Source organism: Schistocerca americana, chromosome 4 (genome assembly GCF_021461395.2).
Source record: "Schistocerca americana isolate TAMUIC-IGC-003095 chromosome 4, iqSchAmer2.1, whole genome shotgun sequence".
Taxonomy (NCBI): Eukaryota; Metazoa; Arthropoda; class Insecta; order Orthoptera; family Acrididae; genus Schistocerca; species Schistocerca americana.
The window spans coordinates 449,228,198-449,245,178 of record NC_060122.1 but is presented as its reverse complement, the minus strand read 5'-3'; the positions used below and the strand labels follow the sequence as shown (position 1 = coordinate 449,245,178).

Below are 16,981 nucleotides of genomic sequence, written 5' to 3'. Positions count from 1 at the left end.
CACTGCTTGTAGTTGTTTGGGCATCGACTTGACGATGTTTGCCGTCAGAGAGGCTGGAATTTTGTCTTGAAGTGCTTCTTTTAGGTCTCTCTCGTTAGAAATGTGTCTTCTTCTGATGCTGTCTTCCAGTTCTTTCCAAAAGTGTTCAATAGGACTGATGTGTGAGCTCTGAGGAGGGGTGTTAAGTTGTTTTGGGGTATTGTACTGGAGCCATAGCCTTGTATTTAGAGCCGTATGCTTTGGGTCGTCATCTTATTGAAAAATGTATTTTCCTTGCAGACCTAATTTTTCGGCGCTGGGATTCAAATTATCTTTAAAATGTTGATATACAGGGTGTTACAAAAAGGTACGGCCAAACTTTCAGGAAACATTCCTCACACACAAAGAAAGAAAATATGTTATGTGGACATGTGTCCGGAAACGCTTACTTTCCATGTTAGAGCTCATTTTATTACTTCTCTTCAAATCACATTAATCATGGAATGGAAACACACACCAACAGAACGTACCAGCGTGACTTCAAGCACTTTGTTACAGGAAATGTTCAAAATGTCCTCCGTTAGCGAGGATACATGCATCCACCCTCCGTCGCATGGAATCCCTGATGCGCTGATGCAGCCCTGGAGACTGGCGTACTGTATCACAGCCGTCCACAATACGAGCACAAAGAGTCTCTACATTTGGTACCGAGGTTACGTAGAAAAGAGCTTTCAAATGCCCCCATAAATGAAAGTCAAAAGGGTTGAGGTCAGGAGAGTGTGGAGGCCATGGAGTTGGTCTGCCTCCACCAATCTATTGGTCACCGAATCTGTTGTTGAGAAGCATACGAACACTTCGACTGAAATGTGCAGGAGCTCCATCGTGCATGAACCACATGTTGTGTCGTACTTTTAAAGGCACATGTTCTAGCAGCACAGGTAGAGTATCCCGTATGAAATCATGATAACGTGCTCCATTGAGCGTAGGTGGAAGAACGAAACTAAAATGAGCTCTAACATGGAAATTAAGCGTTTCCGGACACATGTCCACATAACATATTTTCTTTATGTGTGTGTGAGGAATGTTTCCTGAAAGTTTGGCCGTACCTTTTTGTAACACCCTGTACATATGGTGATCCATTGTACCTTCTATGAAATGTAATTTTACAACTCCTGCAGCACTCATGCAGCCCCACACCCACTGTGTTTAACCGTTGGCGCAAGATTGCAGTCTTCTGACGCCACACCATTCGCCTGCCATCCGACCCGTATACGTTATATTTACCCTCATCAGAAAATATTACTCTATTCCAGAAGTCTTCCTTTTTGAATCTATGTGCCATCGCAAAGTGAAGACGTTTCTTTCGATTCTGTTCACTGACCCAAAATTTCTTGCGCGCTACCCGGCCTTGATACCACACGTTTTGAAGGTATTTCTGATTGTGTTGGCACATACCTTCTTTCCCCTAGACTTTAACTCCCCAGCCAACCTAGGAGCGCTGATTTCAGGTTTCTTCTTCATTTCTCTCATGATAAATCTCACGGCTGCATCAGTCAAAGTGTGAGGGCGTCCGGTACGTAGTTGTTTTCTTAATGATCTTGTTGCACAAAATCGATCTATCATCGACTACACTGTCGATCTACGTCTACCGACTACTTTAGCAATCTTGTAAGAAGATTTTCACTCATTATGTAAGTGCAGAATAACTTTCCTTTCGATCAGCGGCGTCTCACTACCCTTACGGCCCATGCCGCTAATTGCACTGTATCGGCGCCATTCAGAACCACAACAGGCGATAGAGTGGGGCCGCGCACCGTTGTGTGTCGTGGGTCAGCGTTATAGTTTGATCACTGCGCGCAGAATTTCAGCATGTTCAGATGGTGGACGAATATTTTATGAACTAGCTCATGTATTACATTTTCTATTTTGTTAACCTTGCTTTCGATTTGGATGTATTTCTTTCCTCGCTTTTCAACAAAAATGACTTACCGAGGTACTTCTTACATTACTGGCTCTTTAGATTTTTTATACATTTCTTTTCATGTTACGCAGACATTGTTTTCTAGAAGATATGCAGCTAAACGAATACTTTTTGGTCTCACTGCAGCTGCACTCAGTTTTCCGATAAAATGCAGTGTAGCCGACTTTCGAGACAGTGTTTCCACTTCCGAAGCAATTCGATCGAGAGATGAATAACCCCGGTACGTGAGGCGTACCTGTTTTGTGTAGAAATGCACATCCCTGACGTTTAAAAGCAGCCAAATGGCTCTGAGCACTGTGGGACTTACCATCTGAGGTCATCAGTTCCCTAGAACTTAGAACTACTTAAACCTAACTAACCTAAGGACATCACGCTCATCCATGCCTGCGGCAGGATTCGAACCTGCGACCGTAGCGGTCGCGCGGTTCCAGACTGTAGCGCCTAGAATCGCTCTTCCACAGCGGCAGGCTAAAATCAGCCAGAGAGTTGAAAACAAGTTGCCAAATCCTGGTGGAATCTCAATTCAATTTTACAGAACGCATTCTTTGGCATGGTCCCAAATATTGCGTTTATCACGAATCTCTTTCCCAGTGCAAAGTCCCAAGCGACTGGAGAAAAGCTCAGGCGACTCCCGAATATAAGAAGGGTAAAAGAACGGGCCCATCTTTTACGCCGGTTTGCTGCAGAATTCTTTAATGCATTATAAGTTCGAATTTAGTAAATTTGCTCGATACAGTGAAGCTAACACGCATTTAGAAAGCATCGCTCATGCGAAGTTCAGCTCCCCTTTCCCTCGCACGATATCCTGTGAACCCTGAATGAAGAGCAACAAGCTGATTTCATATTCCTAGATTTCCAGAAAACACCTTGTATGTTGTCCTGGATGGCAAGTAGACAGAAGTGATCTCAGGACTGCTCCAGGGAAGTGTGATAGGACCATTCTTGTTCTCTATATAATTAAATGATCTGATTGATAGGAAGAGGAGCAAGCTGTGACTGTTTGCTGACAATAATTTAGTGTGCAGGACAGTGTCATCCTTAAGTGACTTTAGAAGGATACAGGATCACTCGGTTAGAATAATGGCGACTGTTCGATTTGCTGCTGTCAGCCAATCACAGCGATCAAAGGACACCGGATCTTGTTAGCCAATACAGCGACCACAGTAATCCCGATCTAGTCATCCAATCACAACATTGTTGCGGGTAAACAAAGAGATTTCTATTCTTGATCGTGATAAATATTTCGCTATTTTTTACAAATATACCGCGATTTCCGAGGCTTGGATGCACGAGCACAGCTCAAATTGCTGTGCATGAAGGAATGACATTTATATTCTTCGTTGTCACAGATATGTTTTTCCCGATTTCCAGGAATATGGTTAGGCTGTTTTCGGCTGGTTTTTTTTTTCCCCGAATATTTCGCGAATTCCGAGTGTATGTTAGGTGAGACACAGAGCACAACTTGAACTGCCACAAAAGTCTGATTGTGGTGACAGACTGATCAGTAGCTTAGTCCAAGGTCTCCGTTAGGTTGAGAACTAACAGCTTGGTAGTGAGTTGGCGAAATCAGCCAAGGCGAAATGAAGAAATGTGTCGTGGTGATAAACCGATCTGTAGCTTATCCTTTAGTCTGGATTATGTTGGATGGTAACAGCTTGTTTGTGAGTTGGTGAAGCCAACAAATGCGAAAGAAAAAAAACGTTGTTATGCTGACAGACTGATTTGTAGCTTAGCCCGAGATCTACCTTGGAATGGAAGCTAATACCTTGTTTATGATTCGGCGAAGCCAACGAATGTGGAAGAAAAAAAATCTGGTTGTGGTGACAAACTGATCTGTAGCTCACAAACGAATGTGAAAATAAAATCCAGATGGTGGTGGTAGTTTGATCTGTATGTTAGCGCGCAGTGTGAAATTATAATTTTGCTTGTAAGCAATATTCAGTTATTTTGCCCCCCCCCCCCCCAAATACCTAGGGTATGATTAGGCTGGGACCCAAGAGCACAGCGTAAATCGCAACAGCGGAATATTTGTAACAATCACTATAATAACTATAATAGTAATATTGGTTGTCATAAATATGTCCCCCTTTTTCCGAATACGTCGCGATTTGCAAGGGTGTTTTTATGCAAGAACTAAGATCGCGGTTTTAAGTTGCTGAGCCTGAAACGAGCGGCAGTGGCATTTGCTTTGTTGCGTATTACAAATATTTAGTTCTAACTTGTGTTATTCTGCGACTGATTACGATACCCTTAACTGCTTGATCCTCACTTGTGTGTAATATTATGATGATAATTTTTACTTCAGATCCTTCTAGTCACAACTGAATAAAACACTTTCTTGTGACATGCTTTTTGGCCTAGAGACGGACGGCACAAAAAATGTGTTTTTGCTTCATTTGTCATTACGTGGATCTAAAGTAATAACTATTAACATAATATTACCTAATATGTCATGATTTGCTGAGAATATCATGTGGCCTGTGCTCTGATTGATTTACGGAAAGAAATCGAGCAGCCGTAATCATCAATTCCGTGCTTTCAAAGCTGATGTGCCGTATTGTGTATTACGAAAATAAGTAGTTTCAGTTATACAGCGCATTAAAGATCTCAAGGTTGGTTGTAGGAAAGACGAATGGTCGTCTTTGGTTTATTGGTAGAATTCTAGGAAAGTATGGCTTATCTATAAAGTAGACAAAGTATGTAACACTTGTGTACCCATTCTTGTATACTGCCAAAGAGTTTGGGGTCCCCACCAGGTCAAATTAAAGAAATACATCAAAACAATTCTATGGTGTGCTGCTAGATTTACTACCAGTAAGTTTGAACAGCACGCAAGCATTACAGAAATATATGTCGTCTCAAATGTATGGAAGTAGGTCTTATGTTCTGAAAGCACTCACGAGAAAGTTTAGAGAACAGACATTTGTGACAGGCTGCAGCACAATCCAACTGCCTCCGACATACACATCACATAAGGACAGTGAGGACTAGATAAAAGAAAAACAGGGCTTCTATGAAGGCATAGAGACAGTCATTTTCCCCTCATTCAATTTGCGAGTGTAATGGGAAATGGGGTGACAAGCAGTAGTAAATGTCGTGTGATGAGGCCCTACTGTCGGGTAGACCGTTCGCCGGGTGCAAGTCTTTCGATTTGACGCCACTTCGGCAACTTGCGCGTTGATGGGGATGAAATGATGATGATTAGGACAACACAACATCCAGTCCCAGAGCGGAGAAAACCTCCGTCCCAGCCAGGAATCGAACCCGGGCTCTTAGGATTGACATTCTGTTATGCTGATCACTCAGCTACCGGGGGCGGACACAAGCAGTAGTGCAACGTACCTACCTTTATGCATCATGTGATAGCGTGCAGAGCATGTATATACACTGAGGATGACAAAAGTCATGGGATAGCGACATGCACAAATACAGATGGCGGTAGTATTATGTACGAAAGGTATAAAAGGCCAGTAAATTGGCGGAACTCATTTGCACTCAGGTGATTGACGTGGAAAGGTTTCAGATGTCATCATGGCCGCATGACAGAAATCAACAGATTTTGTCTGCTAAATAGTAGGTGGAGATAGATGCATGGGACATTGCATTTTGGAAATTGTTAGGGAGATCCGTAACATCAGGAGTGTTACGGAAATACCAAATTTCAGGCATTACGTGGACTTCATGTCCCAAAACAACAGCGCCCTATGTCACATCTACATCTACATGATTACTCTGCAATTCACATTTAAGTGCTTGGCAGAGGGTTCTACGAACCACAATCATACTATCTCCCTACCATTCCACTCCCGAACAGCGCGTGGGAAAAACGAACACCTAAACCTTTCTGTTCGAGCTCTGATTGCCACAGTTGCCCTTTATCAGTTCGGAGAATATTCTGGACAATTCAGGTGAATGATTGGACCATCCAGATTGCCTGACATGAATTCCCTCGAACATTTATTCGACATAATCGAGAGGTCAGTTCTTCCACAACCATTTGCAACGGCGACACTTTCACAGTTATTGACGGCAATAGAGGGAGCATGGCTCAATATTTCTGCAGTGGACTTCCAATCCCTTGCTGAGTCCACACCATGCCAAGCTGCTGCATCATGCCAGGCAGTCGGAGGTCCAACATGGTATTAGGGGGCATCCCTTGACTTTTGTCACCTCAGTGTAGATGTAGAAGGAAGGATGTTGGCATCTTCCCTAAGAAAACGTTATGGTGCAGAGGTTTAACATATTTTAGACAGGGTTCATGTGTAAATTTGTTGTGTTGTGAGATGCTGTATTTGGAAAGGAAATTGAAATTCTAGTTGAGGTCTTGGATCTCTGCCTTGATTTTCTAGTTAATCAACCATATATCAGTTTCTAAGAATAAAAAAAGTTATATTCTTGCTAATTATAACAGAGACACAGACTGTTGGATAGTAAATTGTTAACATAATTGTTATTGTGCATTCTTTCAATCCAACATGGAACAACAGATTTCATTGTCCATGATTATTAAATGAGAACTTTACTTTATATGAAGGTGAAAACTCATCATTTCTAGTTTATGGATAACTGATAAATTCTATTGGTGTAACATGTTAATATAGGGTGACAATTATTGAATGATAAGAAATAAAATCTCATAACTTCTAACAGTTTGTGTTAGGACCTTAACACTGCATCATTGGCTGTGGGACATGATGGGAATTAGTATGCTCATGCATGGTTTGGTTTAGCGACAGAGCCCACCTTCATTTGGATGGGTTTGTCAATAAGCAAAACAGAGACATTTGGGGGGGGGGGGGGGGCGGGCTGAGAATCCACATTTCGTGATTGAAAAGCCTCTTCATTCTCAAGGAGTGACTGTGTTGTGTGCAATGTCCAGTAATAGAATAAGTGGTGTGATATTCCTTGATGGCACGGTGACTACCAAATGGTATGTGAAGGTTTTGGAAGACGATTTCATCCCCATTTCCAGAGTGACCCTGATTTTGACAAGATGTGGTTCATGCAAGAAGGAGCCTGACTCCGTCAAAGCAAGAGAGTGTTCGATGTTAATGGCGGAGCACTTTGGGGATAACATTCTGGCTCTGGGGTACGCAGATGCTACTCACATGGGCCTCGGCCTTGACTGGCTGCCATATTCTCCAGATCTGAACACATGCAACTCCTTTTTGTGGAGCTATATTAAGGACAAGGTATACAACAATAACCCCCAAATCTTTTCTGAGTTGGAAACAGCTATTCAGGAGGTCATCAACAGCATTGATGTTCCAACACTTCGGCATGTAATGCAGAATTTTGCTGTTTGTCTGCGCCACATCATAGCCAGTAATGGCAGGCGTATCGAACATGTCATAACCTAAATCCAAATATCTGTAGTGACATTTACATGTTAAATAAAGTGTGTGCAAGCTATAGTTTGTACCTAATTTACAATTTTTTCATATAGTTCAATAACTGTCACCCTGTACGTGTTATTAATTTTTAAAAAATTACATTCAATAATTGCATGAGAACCGCTTCTTGTACTGTAATTACTGTATTTGATCTGAGACATTCTTATTAATTGTAAATTGTTGTGGATATATTTTGATATATCATTTAAAATGATGTTGAGTGGTGAACTGAGTGATACTGAATCCATGCTCTTGTTACTGATATTCAGTGGTTTGGTTTATTATAAATGCCTTTCTTTCAGTGTAGGCTATATAGCAACTGAAGTATGCAAGTCTTGTACAGCTTGTGTTATTAATATCAACTGAAATAATGACAAAACAAATGTTACATTATTTTACAAAGCTGAAGTTTTGTTAAAAAGAATATAGCGCAGCAACAGGCTATATTGAACCAGCCTTGCACCGGTGTTGTCTCTGTAACATTGTAGTTTGAACTGGCTCAATTTATCTAATGTTGAACTTGTTAAATTGACACACTGTTTATAGTATTTCCATGATTAGTTTCTTCATGAACAGTTTATATGAATTGTCTTAATACTTTGCTCAGATTGATAAACAGCCATTGTTAAATGTTACAATCGATATTTGCTATCAGTATTGTCAAGTTCAAGTTGAAGTATTTTATATTAACAAACCTATAGCCATATGCTTCGATTATTTTGATACTCTGTCTGTTTCGTCGGTCTGTACACCATGCTTTGCATTCTACTGCTTATCAAATATTTTTGTCCCAATGTTTTGTGGACACACTTGACAGTAGTAAAAAAATACGCACACTGTCTTATAAATTCTTTAGCATATACTCTGTTATTGTGATTTACATTCACTTGCAATATGGAAAGGGAATTTTCAGATTGTGAAGTTCCTATAGTTGTTGTGGGAAGCAAAAATGTTTTCACTTTCATCATGCTCGTTTGGTAATGGTCTTTACCTCCCCCCCCCCCCCCTTTCCCTTCCCAATCCCCGCTTCTCCCATGCCGTCTCTGCTCAAAGTTATGAGCCTATAAGAAGGTATGTATAATGAACATTGTCTGTTAATGTTGCACTAGAAAATTATGGGTCTAAGACAACCAATGGCATTAGGAAATAACAGTCATACACTGTATGAAATCTGTATTCAGGTATGGGCTGGTTCATAAATGATGTGTTCGTCATTGTATCTAACTTTGTGAAGTTGAATTTGTCACAGTTCACACTACTTTGAGAGCTGAGACCTATAGTATTTGACACCTTGTTAAAGTGTTACTGCAGAATATATCATCTGTGTTATAAGTGTATGTCTTCTCCCATGTCATTCTTTAAATCCCTACTCTATTAAAACCTCTGGTTCAGTGAATGTATTGTAGTTCCTTGTGCCAGCATTTGTATTGTGGTTCCTTGTGTCAGCATTTGCATATTATGTGAAGTGAAAAAAATGGGAGCCTGACTATTCATTCCAGCAGCTGTTGTGAATTTTATTTTTAACAATGATCATAGAAATTGTTACTTTCATTTTGAAAATTTTCAAACTTTTAGGTATGAACCTCCAGTAATCCAGTGATTTTGTACATTTTCTTCATTTGGTACTTCCATTATTATAGAGTTCCATCCATATAATGTGAACGTCATGTGAGTTGCGTCAGCTACAGTTTCATCATATCACTGTCATGTCTAACTTTTCACAACGCTTCATAATCAGAAAATATTTTCATATTTCTGTTGCTTGATGGAACTTAGGTATTAAAGATCTCTTGGTATATTATTTTTTAATCTCAAGAAGAATAACTGTCCATTTATTTGTTTGTTTGGAAATGTTATGCAGTAAAAAAAAATTACACAATAAATCTTGTTATCTAGTTGTTGCAGGTAACCAAAATGTTCCAACTGAACTTCAGGAGTGCCATTCACTCACAAGGCAGCTACAGAAGAATCAGACTGCACTGTACAACCAGATCATCATGCTTGCAAAGCAGCTAGCAAATTTTAGTTCAAAGGTAATTGTGATTACAAACTGATTGTTGTTGCAAGAGGAATTTAAGTGTGTGAAATTTCATGAAAATCAGGGTAATACCATAAATACTGAATATGTGAAAGTGTAGAAAATGGGGGGAAACAGAAATTACATTTTCAAAAAGTTAAAGTGTGGTTAGAATGCTGATTAATAATTTCTAAATAACGAACAACAATAAAAAAGCAAGAACGCACACAATCTAACAAGAATCGAAGGAAGCTGTATTGTGTTCATGAAACAGAAAGTGAGGTTTTTCATTCAAACAGTGCAGCTTGGGGAAAATGGGGTGTGGACCTGGCTTTCTCATTCCAAATGGTGTGTGACAGAAATAAATAGAGCACTTTGGTCTAATGTTTTGTTAATTTAATAGTGACTAAGTTCAAATAACAACATTGGCAGTCATTTCTGCAACATGTCAAGATTTTCTCACTTACAAAATCTATTTGCAACAATTCAAGAATTCTTTTACTCAGTAATAGCACTGTTCTATTAGAAAAAGCTTAAGGCTATGTTTAAATGATTTTTTATGTCACTGCTTTTTTAAATCACTATGTAGACAATTGAATAATTGAACTGTTACATGTGAAACACTTTTCTGATGTAATACTGTGCTAGATTGAGACATGTCTCAGTACAGTGAAAATTTTGTTAAATCATTTGAGACCAAAGTCATCACAATTCCTTCAGTAAAGCCACAACTTACTCCTTCCCTCACCCTCACCACAGCTGCTGTATTTCTAAACATGTCCATGTCTGTGGGATATCATACATTACTGAAACAAGGTAACCTGTTGCAGTGGCTTGAACTCCTTGATTACACATTTTGAGTTATTTAATGGCATTTCACCTTTGATTTTATCATGCAAAGTATTTCAAATTCTAATTTTGTATCAAAATTAACTGTAGTTCCTGTAGATAGTGTTGGTGTTATCTCCATAGTTTTCTTATCAGAACAATAAGACTTCAATCGATCATTTCTGTTGTGGAAGAAGAATCATTATCATGCTTCAAAATTCATGTTGTCATTGACTGCTCTGACCTCTTAGATAGATCATAATCTCCATCCAAACAGGAAGGCCTCAGAAGGCCATGTGGTCAGCACACTGCTCCCCCAGCAGTTGTCAGTATTCGTTACTGGAGCTGCTACTTCTCAATCAAGTAGTTCCTCAGTGGACCTCTCAAGAGCTGAATGTACCCCACATGCCAATACTGCTTGGCAGACCTGGACAGTCTCCCATCCAATTACTAGCGAAGCCTGACAGCTCTTAACTTCGGTGATGTGATGGGAACCAATGCTACCACTGTGGCACAGACGTTGGCATACACATCATAAAGTAAAATCAATAAAAAGTGTTCTTGATTGCATTGTCATTTATTAAAAATATGATGGGTTCTGGTTTTTAGTAGTAGGCCATTCAGCTGATGATGACAAGACTTCAAACAGCTGTGCTGACCTCAGTCACAGAACTAATTTCACTTTACTGATAAATAACTGTTCCCAACAATGTTATCTAAAATTATGAGACATGTCATAGCTATTCAGTTATTACAAGATCTCTCACACATTCAACATAATTTTAAGTTATCAGAGTATTGTTATTACAAAAATAGCAGTGTACCTAGAAATGTTTTTATAAAGTTAAGAAAATTAGGATATTAATTGTTTTCCAGCATTGCTGAACAACTACTTCCTATGCTAGTTTTTGCTGGAAAAAATATGTTAGCAAAACTGATTGCACCTTACACCTGACTATAATCTGTTACATAACAGATTAATATTCATATTCATTTCATGGCATATAATTATTGTGTGACAGGTATTTGAAAAATGATGAACTTATTTCCAGCTCAGTGATGTACAAGATGGTTTCCACAGTGTCCAAGAGAAGCTTGATGGTGCTCCAGAGCTAGTAAATGTGCCTCAGACCATCAAGGATCTACAAGGCAGTGTTGCTGGTTTTGGAAGCCAAATACGGGACCTTGCAGCTACAGTTGAAAACCTCAAATCTCAGAACACAAAATACCAAGAACTTTCCACAAATATTGTGCAGAACTTGACAACAGTCAGGGTATGTTAGAAATATTGTGTGTGTGTGTGTGTGTGTGTGTGTGTGTGTGTGTGTGTGTGTACATTGAATGTGACAGGTTTCTCATGGTTTTATTGTTATTGTTGTCATCATCATCATCATCATCATCATCATCACCACCACCAATACCTTACAGAATCTGTCAAGTTGTTTTTAGACAAAGTGACTCTGACTTTAATAGTATGCATTCAGCTTCTCCATGACATCCTCATCTCTAAGAGTATCAAGTGTCTATACTAACATTAACATTTGTTGAGTGTGGACAGAAGTGGGTTTCATTTGCACTAATGATCAAGAAAGCCACCACTTAGGGGACTGTTGATTGATTGATTTTAACAGGAGAGCTAAAACAGCTTATGTCTGACCTGCCTCTGCCCGCACCGAAACAAGGTTTATTGTGCGGTATCACTCCCTGTATGTCTAGTAAAGCCAACCAGTGCCCTTAAATAGTGCAAGGAGTCCCCCTACCAGTTTTTTGTTAGACACAATTTCTTCAGATCTAGTTGTCCCAAAGATTCTGTATCTTTTACTCTCCAATGCCATGCATTCGAAGATTAGGTGAGATGTAGTTTCTTCACCCTCATCACAGATCCTACATTTAGGGTCCTCTTCCGTTATACCCATTGTGTGTAGGTGTTTTCGAAGTTCCCATGGCCAGTTATCAGTCTAGTCATGAGTTTGATCTCTTTCCTGTTCAATCCCAGGATTGCAGAGCTTCTTTTAAAACATGGCTTGGTCATCATTACCTTACCATGTTTTTGTTTATGGACCTTGGTCCAATATCCTATGTGCTGTTTCCTAAGCCAGTTCCATAGTTTTAATTTGATCGTAGCCTTGGTGATTGTCAGGACAGGTTCTGGTCCAATAAATGGAGTTGTTGCTCCCATCCTAGCCAATCTATCGGCTTGTTCATTGCCACAGATCCCTGAGTGGCCAGGGACCCACACTAGGTTCACCCTGTTGCTTCCCCCTAGCACCACCGGAGCTCTGTGGCAATCTGCAACAATCTTAGATCTTGTTGCAGGAGCTGCCAATGATTTCAGGGCTGCCTGGCTGTCTGAATAGATGTAAATGCTATGGTCATTGTAGCACCTATGCATATTCTCCTCCACACATGCCCTGATTGCAGGAATTTCAGCTTGGAATACAGAGGCCAATTTCCCTAGAGATATGATGCTCTCCAGTCTTGGCTGAACCCCATACAACCCTGCCCCAACACCTTGGTCTGTTTTTGACCCATTGGTGAACCAAACGATGTCCCCCGTACAGTGTTGAACTGTTTTCTCCCACTGCTCCCCCCTTCCAATTATTATGTTGTAAGGCTTGTTGAAGCAGTTGGGAGTTATTATATAGTCGGCAGGCATTTCCCCAGCCATACATGTATTTACCTCACTCACTATGTTAGTGATTCTGGATATCTGAATGAGACCCAGTTTTGGCCAGTTTTAAGTCTGTGTGCCCCAGCTGCTGCCTCCATCGTAACCCAAAGGTGAAGTGGAGACATATCCAGCATGGCTTCCATTCCAGCGATTGGTGTGCTGCTAATTCCCCATGTTGTGGCTAAGCAGGCCAATCTCTGCACCTTAGCAAGCTCTTTAGCAGCAACCTGCTGTTCTACCTTCTTCCACCACCCTACGGCTCCATAGGAAATCCTAGGTCTAACCACTATGGTGTATATCCAGCGCATACCCCTGGGGCTTAGGCCCCAGTTTTTGCCACAAGCCCTCCTAGTATTCACTAAACTATTTTTTGCCTTGGAGCAGGTACTCTTAATATGAGGGGTCCAAGCTAGCTTCTCATCCAAGGTTACCCCTAGATATTTCACTGTCCCCTTCACAGGTAGAGTTTCATCGAAGAGCTTTAGATTCCAACTTGCATGCTGAATATGTCTCTTCGTAAATGGCACCACAACAGTCTTCTTAGGATTAACTCTCAGATCCTGTTTAATGCACCATTTTTGCATAATGTCCAACCCGCCTTGTGCCTTATTCCTGACTGTGTCAGTGAATTTGCCAAGTATTACTATGAGAAGGTCATCTGTGTATCCTTGGCAGAAGCATTGTCTGGAATTTAGTTCCTCGAAGAGTTCATTCACCACTAGATTCCACAATAGAGGAGACAAAACTCCTCCGTGTGGGCAGCCTCTAGTGGTCTTAATTACCATCTTTTCATTCATCATGGTAGCCTCTACCTTTCTTCCACTAAGCATGGCCCTGGTCCACGTACATATAGTGGTCCCCAGGTCATGCACCTCTGCTGCCCTTACCATGGAATTGAAGTTCATGTTACTGAAGCCCCCCTCGATGTCCAGGAAGATGCAGAGGGCTATTTCTTGGAAGTGAAGTGCTTTTTCCGCCTTCCAAACGAGTTGGTGGAGAGCTGTCTCACATGATTTACCTGGTTGGTATGTGTGTTGGTTCAGGTGTAGAGGGACCCTACTTAGCCTCCTCTCCCCAACATATACATTAAACAGTTTTTCCAATGTTTTGAGAATGAAGGAGGACAGACGGATTGGTCTCATATCCTTAGCCTTGGTATGATCAATTCTCCCTGGCTTTGGGATGGAGACAACCTTCACTGCCCTCCAAGCATTGGAAATGATTCCTACTGCTAAGCTAACCCTGAATAGTCTGCATAGGACTCTTATAAGCTTTCCTCCTGCCTGTTGCAGGAGAGCTGGAAAAGTTCCATCTGGGCCAGGTGACTTGAATGGTTGGAATGTTCCCACCACCCACTGGATTTTGTTGAAGTTCACACACTCCTTGGCCTATTCTCAGTCCTCTCTTCGAGTGCCTGAGAACCATTGTCTCTCTGGGTTCACATACTGGTCTGTGTTATCCAGCAGAGCATATTGAGGAAAGTGAGTTTTGAGGAGCAATTCCAGCGTCTCATGTGCTGTCTTCGTATATTCCCCATTCTCCTTCCTCAACGTTCCTCCTGGATTGGTTGGACTCTAGTGAGAATCTTGTGAAGTCTGGCTTGTGCAGCCGTGCCCTCCACTTCCTCACAGAATGCCTTCCAGGATGCCTCCTTTGCTTGTCTTATTACAAGATTGTAATTGACAAGGGCCTCACGATATTTAGCCCATTGTCCTTTGCGTCTTGCAATGTTAAACAGTCTGTGTACCTGTTTTCTCTGTGTTTCCAGTTTGTTATATTCCACCAAGGAAAACTCCTATTTGTGCGCTTCCTGGTGATTCTGCAGTTGTCCTGATATGAGATTACTATGGCAGAGGCAGCCTGTGCTACTTCCTCAAATTCTACTGGCTTCCTTATCGATGTTTTAATTTCTGGTAAGCCTAAGTCAAGGTCCCTCCTATATGTCTCCCAGTCTGTTTCCCTGGGATTCCTATAAGTCATGGTCTGTCTGATTCCCATTTCAACCTTGAATTTAATGTACATGTGGTCCAATGAGGATGGCTCCAACACCACATGCCATTGTTTGACATAGCTACCCATCGTCATGGAACCAAATGTTATGTCAATTACTTCTTCCCTTCTGCTATTCCTGAATGTAGGTTCATTGCCCCCATTCAGGACCTCTAAGTTGTTAGCTAAGAGAAATTAGAGAAGGTACTCCCCTCTACTGTTGGTGTCCTTGCTGCTCCACACTAGGTTGTGGGCATTTGCGTTGCATCCCACCAGCAGTTTATCACCTTGCTGATGGCAAGTCTCTACCAGTCTCCTCACCTCCAAGGTAGGGGGAGAGCTGTCTTCGTAAGGATGGTATGCTGAGGCCAAAATAATTTCCCTTGTGATACCTTCCTCACATTGCTGCATTTTGATGGTCACTAAGACCCTAGAGCAGAAATCCATGATTGGCATGAAAGAAATGCCATTTCTAACATAGATGCATGTTCTGGAGTTTCTTAGATTCCTAACATAGATCAGCGTACCTCCAGTGCCTCATACACCCCCTTTGTATAAATAGGATTCTTGTATCAGGTCCATGTCCACTTCCTGTCTCCCCAGGCAGCGGCTCAGGGCAGCAGAGGCCCCTTTACTGTGCTGCAGATTAATCTGCAGCACCTCCAGGCTCCGTCTTACTGCCATCTTTGATGTCTTTGAGAACCCTGACAATGACCTGCGAGAACCCTAAAAACAGTTTCAGGTCCTGCTCCCGCATCGCCTTCAGGGACTTCTCACCAACCTTCACCACCAGGGTTCGCCCTTCCAGAGCAACTTTCTGATTAATCACTCTCCAGTCTTCTGTCGGGAATTTTGGGCCCCTATTTTTCTGAACAGAGTCTTGGGAGAGACTTCCTTAAGGATCTTAGGTACCCCTTATGATATCTTTGCAGTCTTAAGAAGCTCCGCTGCCATCTTGACCAGCAGCTTCGCATCTTCCCACAGGGATATCATGGGCACCTTGTCCTTAAGCCATTCTACTGTGTGCACCCCCTCACAGACAAAAATGAGTGCTCCATGATCTAGATAGACCCTCCTGAAGTTGGGACCTGGGCCAGCACCCCCCCCCCCCCCCCCAATCTTTTCAAAGAGGGCCATCTGTACTAGTTCCTCCTGCAGTGGGGCGATGGCCAACCTTCCAGGATACTTCCATCCCCAAAACCGAGACTGCAGTACTATAACTCTGTTTCCTTATTTCTTGCCTCAATTTTTTCTGGACTCGCTTGTCCAGGGAGGAGGGAATCTTTGATTCCTCCCTTATCCACTTACTGCCTGTCTTTGACGTTGTGGGGGTCTGCGTGTCCACTTCAACCTGAGACAGTTTTTCCTGGGGGTCTTGGGTTCTAGTCCCTTTACTTCCCTCCACTTGTTTTTAGGAAGCCATTCTTTCCCTTCCTTTTTCCTCTATTTCCTGAGTAGCTTCCTCCTATGGGCCCCAGACAAGCCTTTGATCTTAATCTGGTCTAGCTTCTTGGTTACAGTTCCCACTTCTGGCTCAGGTCTAGACCCTGATTCAGTAGCGTAATTGCCCTCCATCAGTTCTGTCCCCGACGTTTGGGTATCTGAGGTCTCAATTTGCCCCTCAGTTTCTTTTTCGTTATTTTCTATAGTTGTGTCCATATTGGTCCCACGAGATTTGGGGATCTAGGAGGTCCACACCACAAGTACCCCGTGGGATGTAAGGATAATTACTCAGGGGGGTCGCCTGGTATCCCTGAGGCTCCGTCTGCGGCACATCTTCCCATGGGCCACGCACCCCTCAGCACGGGTTGCATCACAACTAGGGTTGGGTCACGGAATAGAGTAGGACTAGGAGTGGATAGGGAATATGGGACGTTATGGGACACTCTTAGTCTGATCCATCGGCTGAGGCTTTTCCGGCAGTAGGTCCTCTACCTTTGACATAGCCCTCAGCTTCCCGTGGATATGCAAGCCTCTCCACCCACACAGACAGTGCTTTGTCAAGGTGGTGTCCCCCGAAGAGGTAGGGGAATGTTGATCACTGACTTGATGATTTTATAGCCGCATTATCACATTCTTATTATCTATAAAATGGTAGTCATGACAAAATTATCCTTTCTGAG

The 16,981-nt window shown here is 41.9% G+C and overlaps 1 protein-coding gene across 1 annotated transcript in view; it reads left to right on the top strand.

Moving 5' to 3' along the window:
* Window positions 1-16,981, top strand: part of LOC124612239 — a 234,963-nt gene that overhangs the window by 170,135 nt on the left and 47,847 nt on the right. Inside the window, exons 3-4 of the mRNA XM_047140314.1 lie at window positions 9,250-9,386; window positions 11,251-11,472. Of these exons, the coding sequence (XP_046996270.1) occupies window positions 9,250-9,386; window positions 11,251-11,472 (359 nt within the window). The remainder of the gene's footprint in view (window positions 1-9,249; window positions 9,387-11,250; window positions 11,473-16,981) is intronic.